Source organism: Tachysurus fulvidraco, chromosome 2 (genome assembly GCF_022655615.1).
Source record: "Tachysurus fulvidraco isolate hzauxx_2018 chromosome 2, HZAU_PFXX_2.0, whole genome shotgun sequence".
Classification (NCBI taxonomy): domain Eukaryota; kingdom Metazoa; phylum Chordata; class Actinopteri; order Siluriformes; family Bagridae; genus Tachysurus; species Tachysurus fulvidraco.
In genome coordinates this window covers 1,322,759-1,337,758 of record NC_062519.1, presented here as the reverse complement: position 1 = coordinate 1,337,758, position 15,000 = coordinate 1,322,759, and the positions used below count along the sequence as shown (strand labels likewise).

Here is a 15,000-nt window from a genome sequence, read left to right as displayed (position 1 = left end):
CCAGTGGTACCATCCAGGCTCAGAGACCTCTGGCCTTGGTCTTTTGGCTTGCTCTTCGTTGCCCCCATTGGAAGCCCTAGGAAAATAAAAGAAGGAAGGAAACAATGAGAAAAAAAATGAGGAATTGTGTGTTTGGAAACTGCAAATATTATTAGCAACAAAAAGAGAAATTCAGTCATGTAGCAGAAGTCGCAGTTTGTCGTCTGTGTTTTGTGCTCGTTCTTGCGATCTAGACATGAGACATGACACAAAAGCACAGACACGCTGACTCTCGAGAAGTCGACACCATCTGCTGCTTTTTCTGTTTCCGTTCAAACTCGGATGGAAGAAAACCTGGTTCTATGTATAACAGACAGGTCGCGGCTAAGACGAGCGTCAAACAATATCTGAACCTTCCGCGACTTGGTCATTAGGAGTCGGTGGTTTCTGTAAAATAAATATTTTTAACATGGAAAAGAGTTCAATTTGCAATTTTCGACAGAAGTTAAATCGTTTTGTAGAAATTTGTGTTAATGAACTTATATGTGAATATTTTTTATAACACTTAAAACATTTCACTCGTTAAGAATCCTGTAAAAATATAGACGCAGACCTAAAGTTCAACACCGTGTTTCTAAAGACTATGTGCAATTTTTAAAACCTTTTCTTTTTTTTTTTTGTTTGTTTTTAAGCGTATAAACCCACACGGATCTGCAGGTAAGAGAGAAAATAACAGCCTCCTTCTGTTAGAAATGTGGACAAACTGGAATTAACCACACCTTAAGTAACAGTCCGGAAAAGCAAAGGAAAAAAAAAAGCCTTGATGTGCTGCTGAGGTTCCTGCTTGTGAGTGAAACAACCAAAATGTGTCTTAAACGATACAAAACCTTAAAGAATTATTTTTTATTCTTTTTGAGATTTTAAAAACAAAACCGTCAACCAATCATTTTTGGGAAGAGATAGCAAAGCAAACACACACACACACACACACACAAGCACAAGGAACGCTGTCTTGACACGGAGAGAGAGAAACAGACTTTTTTTGGAATGCAGAACACACACCCCGACAAGTCCGGACTCTTCCACCACACACCCTACAGGGAGCCAGCCGAGTCGTGGTGGGTGTTGCCACAGCCATTTGTTGTAATATGACTAAAGCACTATTGCCCAAAAGGTACAGACTTGCACTCCTGCAGTAAAGTCTAACTCAACCACCCAAACTCTACTGAGAATGTGCAGAATTTCCAGCATAAAGTTACAACTTCCACCAGGATACACTGAAAATACAGTGAAACGTCTGTATCGATGCAGCTTCGGACATTTTACTGTACACATAAAACACAAAGCCGACACAGCTGAGAAAGCTTTACTCTTATTTTTCATTTCTTACATTATTTTGTCCTCACAGCTTTTAATGAAATTATTATGGTGAAGGATGAAAAACCAACAAGGTTACATGTTCACCTAGGTAGCTAGCTAATGTTCGCTATCGTTGTTTACATGAGATTTTTAACAGGTAACACATACGACTTATTTACTTCTGTTTTGGGGATATTGAGGATCGTGACTCATCCAGATTCTCAATTTCCATTTGAGACGATTCCGTATTGTGTAATGTTCCGTTGCAGAAGTTTCTTATTGTGTAATTACGTTCGGCTACAATTAACATGGATTTCAATAGATCTTTTTAGAATTCTATCCCCTTAAATACAAGGATCTGGCAACCACACATGATTTTTACAGTAAGAAACTATTATCAGTAAAATATATTATCAAGTCCTTTTAAGTCAAATTTACAATGTGCCACGACTGCAACAAGCAATATAGTAAGACTGACGTAAACATTAACTAAACTAACTATAATTCAACAACAAGGTCCGTTCACAAGGCTGTTTTTCACAGTGTAGTTAATATTAAAGTTTGAATGGACCACTAAGCAACTGAACACGCAATCAAATCTCTTCACTAATAAACGAGAGCTTATTACTGAGGTCCGTTGTTAGAGAACGATCAGATGTGAGTTTATAGTTCCCACTCTCCGGTTAACTCTCCGCGGCGATACGACTTAACCGCCGCTCGTGTCGCTTCACGATGCTGCGTAACAAACACACTCGGAAGAAACCGCTAGCGATCTTCTAAATATACAAGTGTACATGAATGTATTAGGATACTGCTGCTTTGATTGACAGATGACAATATGCCACTCCCACCCAGACAGGATGGACAATTTTGCTCAATGTTTCCCAAAATGTTCCACTTTTTTAAACACAAAAAAGTTCTGACAGAAAACATTTCACAGAAAACAAATGAAGGACACTCGGGTACGTTGTCATTCCTCAGTATTTTGCTAACCCGTGCTGATCGACGTTAGTGGTGCTAAGTGGCAGCACGTATCTTGAGCTGGCGGTCCATCTTTATTGAACTTGTTTGATTAAGATTAGCCTAGTTAAGTAGCTAATCAGACTGATTATCAAACAGACGACCATGTTTTCTTCTACTCTCGTTTTTCTGGGGTGATCAGGACTGTGAACCATCGACTCGTGTTTCAAGACCTGATGGAACATGAACATTCTGTTGAAAACGTGTTGAGTGTTTCTTTTAAAATTAGGCAATCAGTTTTATATTTAGATTCATTTTTACTTAAGACAACTTACAAATTCTGGAACACTTTTCATCCACTGTAACTTATCTGTAGAACACTGTGTAACTTTTTCTTTAGGATCTGATATGACATGCAGGAAAGAGTCTCTGTCCTACACAAAAGGTAAGCTTCTTCCTCATCAGGGCAGCTTTTATAAGACTCGGCCGGTGTTCGGTTTTATTAAGGGAAGTATTTGTCGTCTCCTGGCTAGGAAATGATCCAAACCAGAGAGAACAGAAATGCAAAAAATGGTGTAAAACTGCATGTCTAATATTTACAGGAAGAGAACGTGCTCTGTGTCAGAGGAAGGTCTGACTTATGAAGATGGAGTATGTGGTGAACTAAAATGTTTAAAGTAAAGTACACACACACACACACACACACACACACACACACACACACACACACACTTAATGCTAGACCTTGAATACATTGAATATACTTGGATGACTGAGTAGTAAAATGTCCGAACTAAACATTGTGATCTTTACAAAACCTCAGATGCCTTAAGACTGCAATGTGACATGCTACTCATCAGGGTGTGTGTGTGTGTGTGTGTGTGTGTGTGTGTGTGTGTGTGTGTGTGTGTGTGTGTGTGTGTGTGTGGTCGGTGGCAAGGAGACAAACAAACCAAGACTCCAAAAAAATCCAAAACAATACAGTATGCAGATTTCAGACACATATAGACGTAATGATTATTATATATATATATTTAAACGTATGAGCAGTTTATTGCACGTTATAGAGCGTTATGTATCCTGAACTGATTCTCAGTGTGGACACACACACGACACTCAGATGACAAATCTACTTTAGAAGCGTGCGATGTGTGTTAAAAAGCACCAGGTCCTCACTGGCTGGGGGGTTTTCGGGGTCCCCACAGTGCGTGTGTGTGCGCGCGCGCGCGTGTGTGTGTGTTTGTGTGAAAAATAATCGAAATGTCTAAATGTTTACTCACCTTAACGACTAGACGGTTTCTCTTTAAATCAAAGAAACGCAGCGGCTCTCATTAAAGACAGTTTTGTCTCCGTGCGGTTTTACAGATGATCAAATCTGATAATAAAAAATCAGCGTTAAAATCCCGGTTTCTGTTAGGAGGTCATGAGGGGAAGCAGCGACACACACACACACACACACACACACACACACACACACACACACACACACACACACACACTGCGGTTCCCAAACACACACTCCGACGTTTTTACACACACATTTTTTTTCAAAAAGATAAAGCACAAACACACTCAATGAAACAGCCCGTCTGATCCGCATCGCCAACGGCACGAGCGCTACTGCGACTGAAACGAAAACCAGATCGTTTTGCGTGGCCGGATTTCGGTTTTGTGAATCGGCAACGACGTAAGTGCCCGTAAACGTAAAAAAGCTGTTGGTGCGCATGTGCACGGCGCTCTGTATCTTGTGTGTCGCGCGCACGTACCAGTACGTGTTAATAACAATTTGTTTCTTAGTCCATTGTAACGTTATGTACATTGCAAACAGATAGATAGATAGATAGATAGATAGATAGATAGATAGATAGATAGATAGATAGATAGATAGATAGATAGATAAAAAATAAAATAAAATAAAATTATGACTCAAGGTGATTACAAAGTGAATGTCTACTAATTACACTTAGCCTTAGTTAGTTATAGTAGCTAATTATAAATATATCATTGAAGGTTTATTACAAATTACTTTATTAATTAATCGAAATTACTAGGGCACGTGCTTCAGCTGGTCAGCATAGAGTTAATTAATTATAAGAACTATTTATTAATTACAGATCCACACACATATCATTTGAAGAAATTTATTGAAAAAAATATATTTGCCCATTTTTTTAACTGAAGAACAATAAAGAAGGATCAAATGTATTGGAACTTTTCTACAGTTTATATTTTCTACAGTTACTGTGACAAAGTGGGTATTCATGATGTCATCTGCCCTCCTCCCACTAACAGCTGTAACATCTGTCTGTTATGAAAAATATCAAATGGCAAAACAAAATAAGAAAAAGGAATTAGTATCAAATATTGTGTGCATTACTGTTCAAAAGTGTTGTGTTTCATTTCGAATTATAAAGTGGCTTTTATTTCCGCTCACTAAGTCATTTCAGTTAATGTTTAAACTTTGTGGATGAGTCGAACTGATTACTGGGAAAACACCGAATTCATTGAACAACAGATTTATTTTATTCTTTAAAATCACTGCAGGTGATTCTGTTTTGGATGAGCGAGAGGTTGAGGTTATGTCACAAATACTTACTGCGTGTTTAGACATTTAAATTGGAAAAGAGCGCCCACTAGTGTCTGGTGCATTCGTTACACGATGTTATTATCAGTGTATAGAGAACTAAACCATCTTTGTGAAGTAGTCATTAGCTCATTACTTATTGTACAACATGTGTACATAACACATTTTATTGATCGCCATGAGGCATCTTTAATTACCTTCTGTTCTCATGGCTGTATATTTATATATATATATTGTATAATGAACACAACGTATACTAAAAAAAATGTTTTAAATCTGGACCAGTCCTTTTTTTAAGGTCCTTCATCTGATTGGCTGGTGTTGTTTTCAGCCATATTGTTTGCCTTCTTTTCATTTTCCACACCTTCAACTCGATTCGCATGTTGATCTGCTCCTTGATTAGCAACAATATCTTGTGGCAAATGGCTCAAGATGAGGTTAATAAGCTTGGAACGGAAGCTCCTGCTCAGAAAACTGTAAAGGATGGGGTTGGCCAAACAGTGGATTAATGCGATTACTCTTACGATGGTAAAGGCAAAAAAGAGCTGCTCGACTTCATTGCAGTCAAATAAATGAGGCTGCACTATATCCACCAAAATGAGGATCATAGTGATCTGAAAAGGAAGCCAGCAAATGATAAAGACTGAGGAATAAAAATGCAGGAACCAAATGTCCTCGATGTTATGGATCTGGACCTCAGAAGATGATCTCACAGCTCGGGCTGTTAGCGTGTTAAAAGTCACCATAATCACAGATGGAATTACATATTGTACCACAAGCTGGGTAATAACTAGAGCACTAAACCACTGTTCATAGTCATGTTCAGGCACTAAGAAACATCCCGGTTCACTCGATCCTAAAACTCGAACATGGACTGTTTCTAACAAGCCAAGAAACAAAGCAAAGCTCCAGAGTGCCACACAAACAATGTTCCTCTTACTTTTTTCTGAAATGGTTGTTGTTTTTGGTGCAGTTCCTTGTGCCAGCGACAGGTAGCGCTCGACAGATATATACGCTAAGAAAAATGAGCTAGCATAGATGTTAGCCATGACGAGTAAATTCGCAAAGCGACACAGGAAATCACCCCAAAGCCAAACATGATCCAAAGCCACCTCAAGCATGGAGATGGGTAAGAGGAGCATAAGCATGGAGTCGGCCACGCCCATGTTGAGGATACAGAATATCACGGTGTTACGTGTGCGTCGTCGATGCCAGTTCACCCAGACCACCGTCAGGTTCAGGACCACACCCACGATGAACAGGACCAGGTGGAGCAGGAACAGGCCAATACGCCGAGACGCAAAGTCCAACTCGATATTGCAGTGTTCATAGAGCTGCATCGAATCGTTTTCACTCTGCATCTGACCAAACACAAAAAAACACAAAAACTCTCAATACTGCAGACAGACTGTAGAAGCTCAAAACCTCACCATGAAACTGACAGAAATCACTGACTGATTTTATTCTTAAGACTTTTCTCCATTAGTAAAAAAAAATGGAGAAAAGTCTTAAGAATAAAATCAGTCAGTGATATTTTATTATTATTATTATTATTATTATTATTATTATTATTATTATTATTATTATTATTATTATTATTATATCTAATACGTACTTTAGTAATATTATACAGTTTCCTTAAGGTTAAGGTCTAATGATTGTTGCTTACAAAATTTAAATCATCAACAAAAATTGCTGACAAAATTTAAATCGTGAACAAAAACAAATATTTTCATGACGTGAAAACTTCTTGAAAATATTTGTTTTTATTCATGATTTCAATTTTGTAAACAACAATCATTTATTCTTATTTGTTTAACTCTGTGTGAGAAAGCATGTGGAGAAACTGTTTGTCCTTTTCATTTTTTTTATAGTAAATTATGCGATATTTAAGTAATAAAGTAAGCTCTAAAGTAAGTCTAATTCTGCATTTAATGTATGACATTTAATCGTTTGTATTGCATGGAATTCGCAGGAATGCGTTTTTAAATAAAAAGAAAGGTTAAGAAACAAGCAAACCTTAAATCTTCTTACTCGTTAACAGAACAATTACACAAATTCATCAGTACAAATGATATTTATCATTGTACAACTCAATAAACATAAATATAATGTGTTTCTTTTCGTGACCAGATGCTGAGAGTTTTACTCACCTTTATTATAAAATGTGCCAAAAGCAGCTGGAATAAGTGTCAGAAGTCGTCTCACGCTGGCTGTGATGGTGTGACTGGAGGCTCGGTGAGATGCACGCAAAGAAAAATAATGTTATCTGCCTAAACATTAACACTTCCTGATAGTAGGAAGGGAAAAAGGGATTTTGTTTTCTCAGCAGGATTCGAGAAACGGTAAAGACGATCATTAACCTCTGAGCTTTTGTCCTTCTGAAGAGGAAACGGTTTTCAATATACAGCACAAAAACAATGTGTGCATCAATAGATTACACACACACACACACACACACACACACACACACACACACACACACACACACTGCTACTGATGCTGCTACCGTCTCACTTGAACTGGAGAGACGTTCTCATCCTGGATATCTGTGAGCTCTACACTAACATTCTAACACTTTGCACAGAATTTGCTGAGTTTCTTATAACTGTGAATATTAGAAGAATGTTCCAGAAGGTTTCACCAGGTTCTCGGAAGGGCTGAAACTTTTTAACATGATTTCTTTCTCAATTTGGTTGATTTGCTTCCTAGTTTACCTAAAATTTATTACGCTTTTGTAAACGTGTGAAAGTTCCGAGGATTACAGGAATGTTCATAGAGGTTGGACCACTGTTAAAGAAAACAACAGTCACAAAACATCCTGCTAGGATCTCGTTAAAAAGAGGCGTGACATCACAGCTACAGTTACAGTGAAGAGGGTGTGGCCTCAGTCAGTTACAGGGAAGTGGGTGTGGCCTCAGTCAGTTACAGTGAAGAGGGTGTGGCCTCAGTCAGTTACAGTGAAGTGGGTGTGGCCTCAGTCAGTTACAGTGAATAGGGTGTGGCCTCAGTCAGTACAGTGAAGGAGGCATGGCCTCTCAGTTACAGTGAAGAAGGTGGGGTTACAGTCAGTTACAGTGAAGAAGGTGGGGTTACAGTCAGTTACAGTGAAGAAGGCGGGGTTACAGTCAGTTACAGTGAAGAAGGTGGGGTTACAGTTAGTTACAGTGAAGAAGGCGGGGTTACAGTCAGTTACAGTGAAGAAGGTGGGGTTACAGTCAGTTACAGTGAAGAAGGTGGGGTTACAGTCAGTTACAGTGAAGAAGGCGGGGTTACAGTCAGTTACAGTGAAGAAGGTGGGGTTACAGTTAGTTACAGAGAAGAAGGTGTGGCCCCAGTCAGTTACCGTGAAGAAGGCGTGGCCTCTCTTAGTTACAGTGAAGAAGGCGGGGTTACAGTCAGTTACAGTGAAGAAGGTGTGGCCCCAGTCAGTTACAGTGAAGAAGGTGGGGTTACAGTTAGTTACAGAGAAGAAGGCGGGGTTACAGTCAGTTACAGTGAAGAAGGTGTGGCCCCAGTCAGTTACCGTGAAGAAGGCGTGGCCTCTCTTAGTTACAGTGAAGAAGGCGTGGCCTCAGTCAGTTACAGTGAAGAAGGCGTGGCCTCAGTCAGTTACAGTGAAGAAGGCATAGCCCTTGTCCATTACATTGCAGAAGGCGTGGCCTTGTTCAATTACAGTGAAGCAGGCGTGGCCTTGGTCAGTTACAGTGTAGGAGGCGTGGCCTTGGTCAGTTACAGTGAAGAAGGCGTGGCCATGATGCTTTGTTAGTTGCAGTGAAGGAGGTGTGGCTTCTGTGAAATCCATCTATTTATCTATTTATCTCTCTACATTAATAATGAAATGAAAACATGAAAATATTTTTTTTACTTTGAAAGGAGTTTAATATTAAATCTGACCGTTTTTTTTAATAATCTTATATAATTTCACATTAAAGTACAAAGTGCAAGAAGGTGAAACAGCGAACAGAAAAGAATTTCCCAGTGGTTTTACTTTCATTTCCAGCATTTTGAATAATAAATGAATGAATGAATGTTTAGTGTTTATTTGTAGTGAGCAGAATGTTGTGAGTTTAACTCCCAGCTCTGTAGTGCTGAGTCACACACTGCAGCTGTAAACTCTCTCTCCTTCTCTGTCTCTCTCTCCCTCCTTCTGTGCCTGTGCACTTATACGGAACTCAGTGAGTGAAGATGTTGGTGATAAACTCCAGGAATCTCTTGCCATACTGCTCTGGATGAACTGTAGAGATTTCGGCTCCCGACTGCAACACAAAATAAAAAAAAACATCAATAAAGCAAACAGCAATTAGAGCGAAATCCAGCTTATTACTCATCTGTAACATGATAGAAACATAATGTACCGAATCCTCCGACTCTGTTTGATCCACTATGACAGATAGGCAGACAGAAACGCAGAAAGACAATCAGACAGACAGACAGACAGAGAGACAGAGAGACAGACAGGCAGGCTGGCAGGAAGATAGACAGACAGGCAGACAGAGAGAGATACAGACAAACAGAAAGGCAGGCAGGAAGACACACAGGCAGCAAGACTGGCAGGAAGAAAGACAGAGAGACAAGCAGAAAGACAGATGGACAGACGAGCAGGCAGACAGGTGGAAGACAGACAGACAGACTGGCAGTAAGACAGACAGACAGACTGGCAGAAAGACAGACAGACTGGCAGAAAGACAGACAGACAGACAGACAGACAGACTGGCAGAAAGACAGACAGACAGACAGACTGGCAGAAAGACAGACAGACTGGCAGTAAGACAGAAAGACAGACTGACAGTAAGACAGACAGACAGACTGACAGTAAGACAGACAGACTGGCAGAAAGACAGATTGGCAGTAAGACAGACAGACAGACAGACTGGTGGTAAGACAGACAGACAGACTGGCAGAAAGACAGACAGACAGACAGACAGACTGGCAGTAAGACAGACAGACAGTAAGACAGACAGACAGACTGGTGGTAAGACAGACAGACAGACTGGCAGAAAGACAGATTGGCAGTAAGACAGACAGACAGACAGACTGGTGGTAAGACAGACAGACAGACAGACAGACAGACAGACTGGCAGAAAGACAGACAGACAGACAGACAGACTGGCAGTAAGACAGACAGACAGACTGGTGGTAAGACAGACAGACAGACAGACTGGCAGAAAGACAGACAGACAGACTGGCAGTAAGACAGACAGACAGACTGGTGGTAAGACAGACAGACAGACAGACTGGCAGAAAGACAGACAAACAGACTGGCAGTAAGACAGACAGACAGTAAGACAGACAGACAGACTGGTGGTAAGACAGACAGACAGACAGACAGACAGACAGAAAGACAGACAGACGGACTGGTGGTAAGACAGACAGACAGACTGGCAGTAAGACAGACAGACAGTAAGACAGACAGACAGACTGGTGGTAAGACAGACAGACAGACAGACAGACAGACAGACAGACAGACAGAAAGACAGACAGACAGACTGGTGGTAAGACAGACAGACAGACTGGCAGTAAGACAGACAGACAGTAAGACAGACAGACAGACTGGTGTTAAGACAGACAGACAGACAGACAGACAGACAGACAGACAGACAGGCAGACAGAGAAAAAGTAAGATCAGTATCTGTGGTACTCACTCCATGCTTGACGGTCTTTGCCGCATGTGCTGCTTTTTTCTTGGTGTCATAATGAGTCAGGATGTTTATCAGCCCCATGAAGTAAACTTCTCTTTGTGGAGCTCCTGAAGAGAACAGAGAAATGTGTTGTATGCCTCCACAATCAGCTGCACAAACTCCACAAACACACAAGTCAACAAATTACACTACAAAGTCGTTGCTAAAACAACCACACAAACAATATGACAAATGACATCACATTAAATATTAAACACAAAACCTCACCAGCTGCACTTTGGATTCCATAAACATCTACACACGGATCAAACTCTGTCACTGGGGTAGTCTTCCTGGTGGGAACTGATCCGGCCCCACCCGAGGGTGAGGTGCTGGGAGATGCTGATGCTAACATGGACATGCCGTTTTCCTGCCCATCCTCCTCCTCACACGCTGAATCTTCATCCTCATCCTCCTCTCGCTCTCCTCTGTCCATGTCATGTATCCCCAACAACAGACTGTAGTCCATGAGTTTTAACCTCACGAGAAACTGTACAAACCACACACACACACACACACACACACACACACACACACACACACACACACACACACACACACACACACACACACACACACTTAGAGTGAAGTAGGTGTGGCCTGTATGTCAGTGTCAGTGAAGGGGGTGACCTGTATGTCAGTCTCAGTGAAGGAGGCGTGGCCTGAATGTCAGTCTCAGTGAAGGAGGCGTGGCCTGAATGTCAGTCTCAGTGAAGGAGGCGTGTCCTGAAATGTTTCTCTCAGCACTAAAATTCTTTTCATCAACAGAATAAAAACAGCCAATTATCCGAGGTCTGAGGTTGGAATCTTTTTCAGATCCTCTTTCATTAGTCCACTTTTCCTGCCGTTGTTTAAACCGGATTTATTGGTGCTGAGAAATCACTTAAACTGTTTTCTTTACTTCAGACAGAGCCAAGCAGTCACAAGACCCAAGAACCCAGAGCAGGCTTGTCAGCAAATAATAAGCATTAAACAGCAGCTTCACCATTTAAACACACTCTTAAACACAGCATATGATCCAGCACGGCTAACACAGCTAATGCTAAACAAAAACACACGATATAAAGCTGTCAGTAAAAAGCACAGCTAATGCTAAACAAAAACACACGATATATCATGAATGAAGTCAAAACATCCCATAATTACTGTACAGTGTTATGTGTATGTGACTATACTCTGTAAATTAGACACATGGAGTCACATTAATGTATTGATATGACCTTAATTATTATTATATCTGATTATTACACTATATGTCTGCCTCATGCTGTATGTTGTGTAATTGAAAACATCTAATGTGGAACTTCTACATCTGTAACTACAGTCATTACAGTGCTGCACAATACTGAACAGAGGAAATAAAGGGTTAAGTTTTCTGCTTTAAACAGCTCTGAAATCTCAGATCATGTCCCATTAACATGTCCCATTGTCCCCATGTCCCATTAACATGTCCCATTGTTCCCAAGTCCCATTGTTAACAAGCTAGCTAGTTATAGCTAGTTGTAAGTATTTTAATATGCAAAGCACTAGCATGCTAGCATTAGGCTTTTATATTGTTTAAAACAGCAGTTAGTCTAAAGTATACAATGAAAAGCAGTGTAGGTCAAATCTGATTTTTTTTCTAAAAACATTAAACAGTGTCACTAGAAGCTAACTAACATTGAGCTGATTTCTATTTTGTAATAAAAGCATCTAAACATGTATGAGCAGACAGCTAGACTCGGGCTGACTATTATTGTGTTGTAAAGCACTGGCTATGTCTGTAGGAGTATTATCATGCATTTACATATACTGTGTGTGTGTGTGTGTGTGTGTGTGTGTGTGTGTGTGTGTGTGTGTGTGTGTGTGTGTGTGTGTGTGTGTGTGTGTGTGTGTGTGTGTGTGTGTGTGTGTGTGTGTGTGTGTGTGTGTGTGTGTGTGTGGTGTGTGTGTGTGTCTTTGACATTGACCAGTTTTTGTTTAAAATTGAGGAACAGTCAAATTTCCAGACAAGAACAAAAAAAAAAATCATACTACAGATTTAACCTCGTGAGGACGTTTGCTTGGTCTCAATATGGAAAAACCAAACATCAGTTTTTATTTGCAGATGAGTGTGTGTTTGTGTGTGTGTGTGTGTGTGTGTGTGTGTGTGTGTGTGTGTGTGTGTGTGTGTGTGTGTGCGTATGAGTGTATGTGTGTGTGTGCATGTGTGTGTATATGTGTGTGTGAGTGTGTGTGTGTGTGTGTGTCTGTCTGTGAGTATGTGTGTGTGTGTGTGTGTGTGTGTGTGTGTGTGTGTGTGTGTGTGTGTGTGTGTGTGTGTGTGAGTGCAGGTCAGATCCATGACTTACGTCTACGTCACGGTTCAGTTTCTCCATGAGCTTCTCCTTCTCCTCATTGCTGATGTAAAGCCGCTGCATGTTGTTCCTGAAGTCCATGTCCTTGAAGGTGGGCAGATCTTTCTCCTGTGAGGGCAGGTGTTATATCTTAAACATCTCCTGAGTTTATTTGTGGTTGGTATCAGATGTTACTGTAGTTCATATTAAACCATTAATTCATTAAAATCTATTGATTCATCCTCATTAAGGATCCAGCAGCCAAACAACAACATCATTTATTCTCATTCTTACCTTCTCTTTATCACTTGCTTCACGAGACACCAAAGAGCCCTAAAGAGACAAAAAAGAGAATGTATCAGATGTTAGTGTGTGTTTTCAAAACAGAGACAGAGAAATGCTATTCAGTATCACTCATGACCACCAGGGGGAGCTCCCGATCCTGTGGACTTAGGACTCCATTTAGTACTTTCACTCCAGTCACCTGGGTTTTCTTTTCAGTCATAATTGCTCACACATCCACAAACAAAACACATCCTGTTATATAGTTAAAAAACAGGAACCAAGAACACAAACTACTTCTTGCTAAGTTACCTTGAGGTCATATTTAGTGTGGATGGTCAGTCGGTGACTGAACACGTTCCTCATGATGATGAAGTACGTGTCCTCGTTATTGACAGTAACACGGTACATGCCGAGGAACTGAGGAAGGAGCGTGATGCCGTGACTCTTAACAATGTGCTGGAAACACACACATTGATCAACACAATATAGAACGATCCACAGATGAATCACTCAGCCACTGCCTGGAACATCTGGAACAAACTTTTGCATTCAACAGCACTATGCTAACCATTTAATAAACAGTTTTCAAACATTTAATACCATTTAATAAACATCCATCCATCCATCCATCCATCCAACCATCCATCCATCCATCCATCCATCCATCCATCCATCCATCCATCCATCCATCCATCCATTTTCTATCGCTTATCCGGGGCCGGGTCACTGGGGCAGCAGACTAAGCAGGGACGCCCAGACTTCCCTCTACCCAGACTCTTCCTCCAGCTCTCCCAGGGGAATACCGAGGCGTTCCCAGGCCAGCCGAGAGACATAGTCCCTCCAGCATGTCCTAGGTCTTCCCCGGGGCCTCCTCCCGGTTTTATATATATACAAAATATAATACCAGAGTAATTTATTACCTGGTGATATTCAGACAGGATGTTGTGCATGTCCTCCACTTCCTCACTAGAAATCTGTTTGATTATTAACAATCGGTCGTACGAGGTGAGGAGGAGGTGTTCGTCCTGAACCTCGTTGTCCTTGAGTGGGGAACTGCGCCCTAAAGACATCTACACCAAGATGACCAAAATAATGAATACAAATAAATAACATAAGGAACAATAAATTTACAGGAAAAGAAATGTTGAATATCAAGAAAGTGGTTTCCAATAAAATCTGTACATATAAAAAAATGTATAAAGATTTTGCATAAAAAAAGTATTATAAATAAAATTTATCAGAACAACCAACAAAAAATCATCAGATATCAAAAATTATAGCAAGCAAACAAAAAAGTTTGTGGCAGAAACATTCGAATAAAAGTATTTTAGCTTAATATAATGGAGTACATTCATTCATTCATTCATTCATTCATTCATTCCCTACCGCTTATCCGAACTACCTCGGGTCACAGAGAGCCTGTGCCTATCTCAGGCGTCATCGGGCATCGAGGCAGGATACACCCTGGACAGAGTGCCAACCCATCACAGGGCACACACACACTCTCATTCACACACACACACACACACACACACACTACGGACAATTTTCCAGAGATGCCAATCAACCTACCATGCATGTCTTTGGACCGGGGGAGGAAACCGGAGTACCCGGAGGAAACCCCCGAGGCACGGGGAGAACATGCAAACTCCACACACACAAGGCGGAGGCGGGAATCGAACCCCCAACCCTGGAGGTGTGAGGCGAACGTGCTAACCACTAAGCCACCGTGCCCCATAATGGAGTACAATTTTATAAAAAATAAAAACTCCTTTTCTGGCCTTTAGCCTGTTCTCATATTTTTTTAATTTAAGAATCTGTTCAGGAGAGAATTGAG

At 40.7% G+C, this 15,000-nt stretch overlaps 3 protein-coding genes across 8 annotated transcripts in view; all 3 read right to left on the bottom strand.

The window, feature by feature from the left end:
* The window catches only part of LOC113661997 (proto-oncogene tyrosine-protein kinase Src-like), a 19,220-nt gene extending 15,189 nt beyond the window's left edge, over nucleotides 1–4,031 (bottom strand). For all 4 annotated transcript variants that reach the window (XR_007139903.1, XM_027176575.2, XM_027176576.2 and 1 more), the window contains exons 1-3: nucleotides 3,871–4,031; nucleotides 3,579–3,673; nucleotides 1–76 (exon numbers count right to left, since the gene is read on the bottom strand). The exon at nucleotides 1–76 is cut by the window's left edge and continues 173 nt beyond it. Coding sequence is in view for 3 of the 4 variants with exons in the window: in XM_027176575.2 (XP_027032376.1) it covers nucleotides 1–68 (68 nt within the window). In the remaining variant the exon portion in view is untranslated. The remainder of the gene's footprint in view (nucleotides 77–3,578; nucleotides 3,674–3,870) is intronic.
* Nucleotides 4,032–4,425: 394 nt separating this feature from the next.
* Nucleotides 4,426–7,193, bottom strand: LOC113661999 (G-protein coupled receptor 182-like). The gene is made up of 2 exons (XM_027176578.2): nucleotides 7,036–7,193; nucleotides 4,426–6,243 (listed from the first exon to the last, which is right to left on the bottom strand). The coding sequence occupies exon 2, from the start codon at nucleotides 6,241–6,243 to the stop codon at nucleotides 5,176–5,178; it is 1,068 nt and encodes a 355-aa protein (XP_027032379.1). The 5' UTR covers nucleotides 7,036–7,193; the 3' UTR covers nucleotides 4,426–5,175.
* A 1,557-nt stretch (nucleotides 7,194–8,750) lies between these two features.
* pip4k2cb (phosphatidylinositol-5-phosphate 4-kinase, type II, gamma b) overlaps nucleotides 8,751–15,000 on the bottom strand; it is an 11,315-nt gene continuing 5,065 nt past the window's right edge. For 2 of the 3 annotated variants that reach the window (XM_047809865.1, XM_047809866.1), the window contains exons 5-11: nucleotides 14,084–14,233; nucleotides 13,473–13,619; nucleotides 13,173–13,211; nucleotides 12,894–13,007; nucleotides 10,792–11,053; nucleotides 10,528–10,682; nucleotides 8,751–9,141 (exon numbers count right to left, since the gene is read on the bottom strand). In XM_047809865.1, coding sequence (XP_047665821.1) covers nucleotides 9,058–9,141; nucleotides 10,528–10,682; nucleotides 10,792–11,053; nucleotides 12,894–13,007; nucleotides 13,173–13,211; nucleotides 13,473–13,619; nucleotides 14,084–14,233 — 951 coding nt within the window. In that variant the 3' untranslated portion in view covers nucleotides 8,751–9,057. The remainder of the gene's footprint in view (nucleotides 9,142–10,527; nucleotides 10,683–10,791; nucleotides 11,054–12,893; nucleotides 13,008–13,172; nucleotides 13,212–13,472; nucleotides 13,620–14,083; nucleotides 14,234–15,000) is intronic. The other variant, XM_047809867.1, reaches the window with a different exon arrangement.

What these genes read in the sequence shown, in the direction of transcription:
- LOC113661999 (XM_027176578.2), bottom strand. Translation starts at nt 6,243, where the DNA reads ATGCAGAGTGAAAACGATTCGATGCAGCTCTATGAACACTGCAATATC.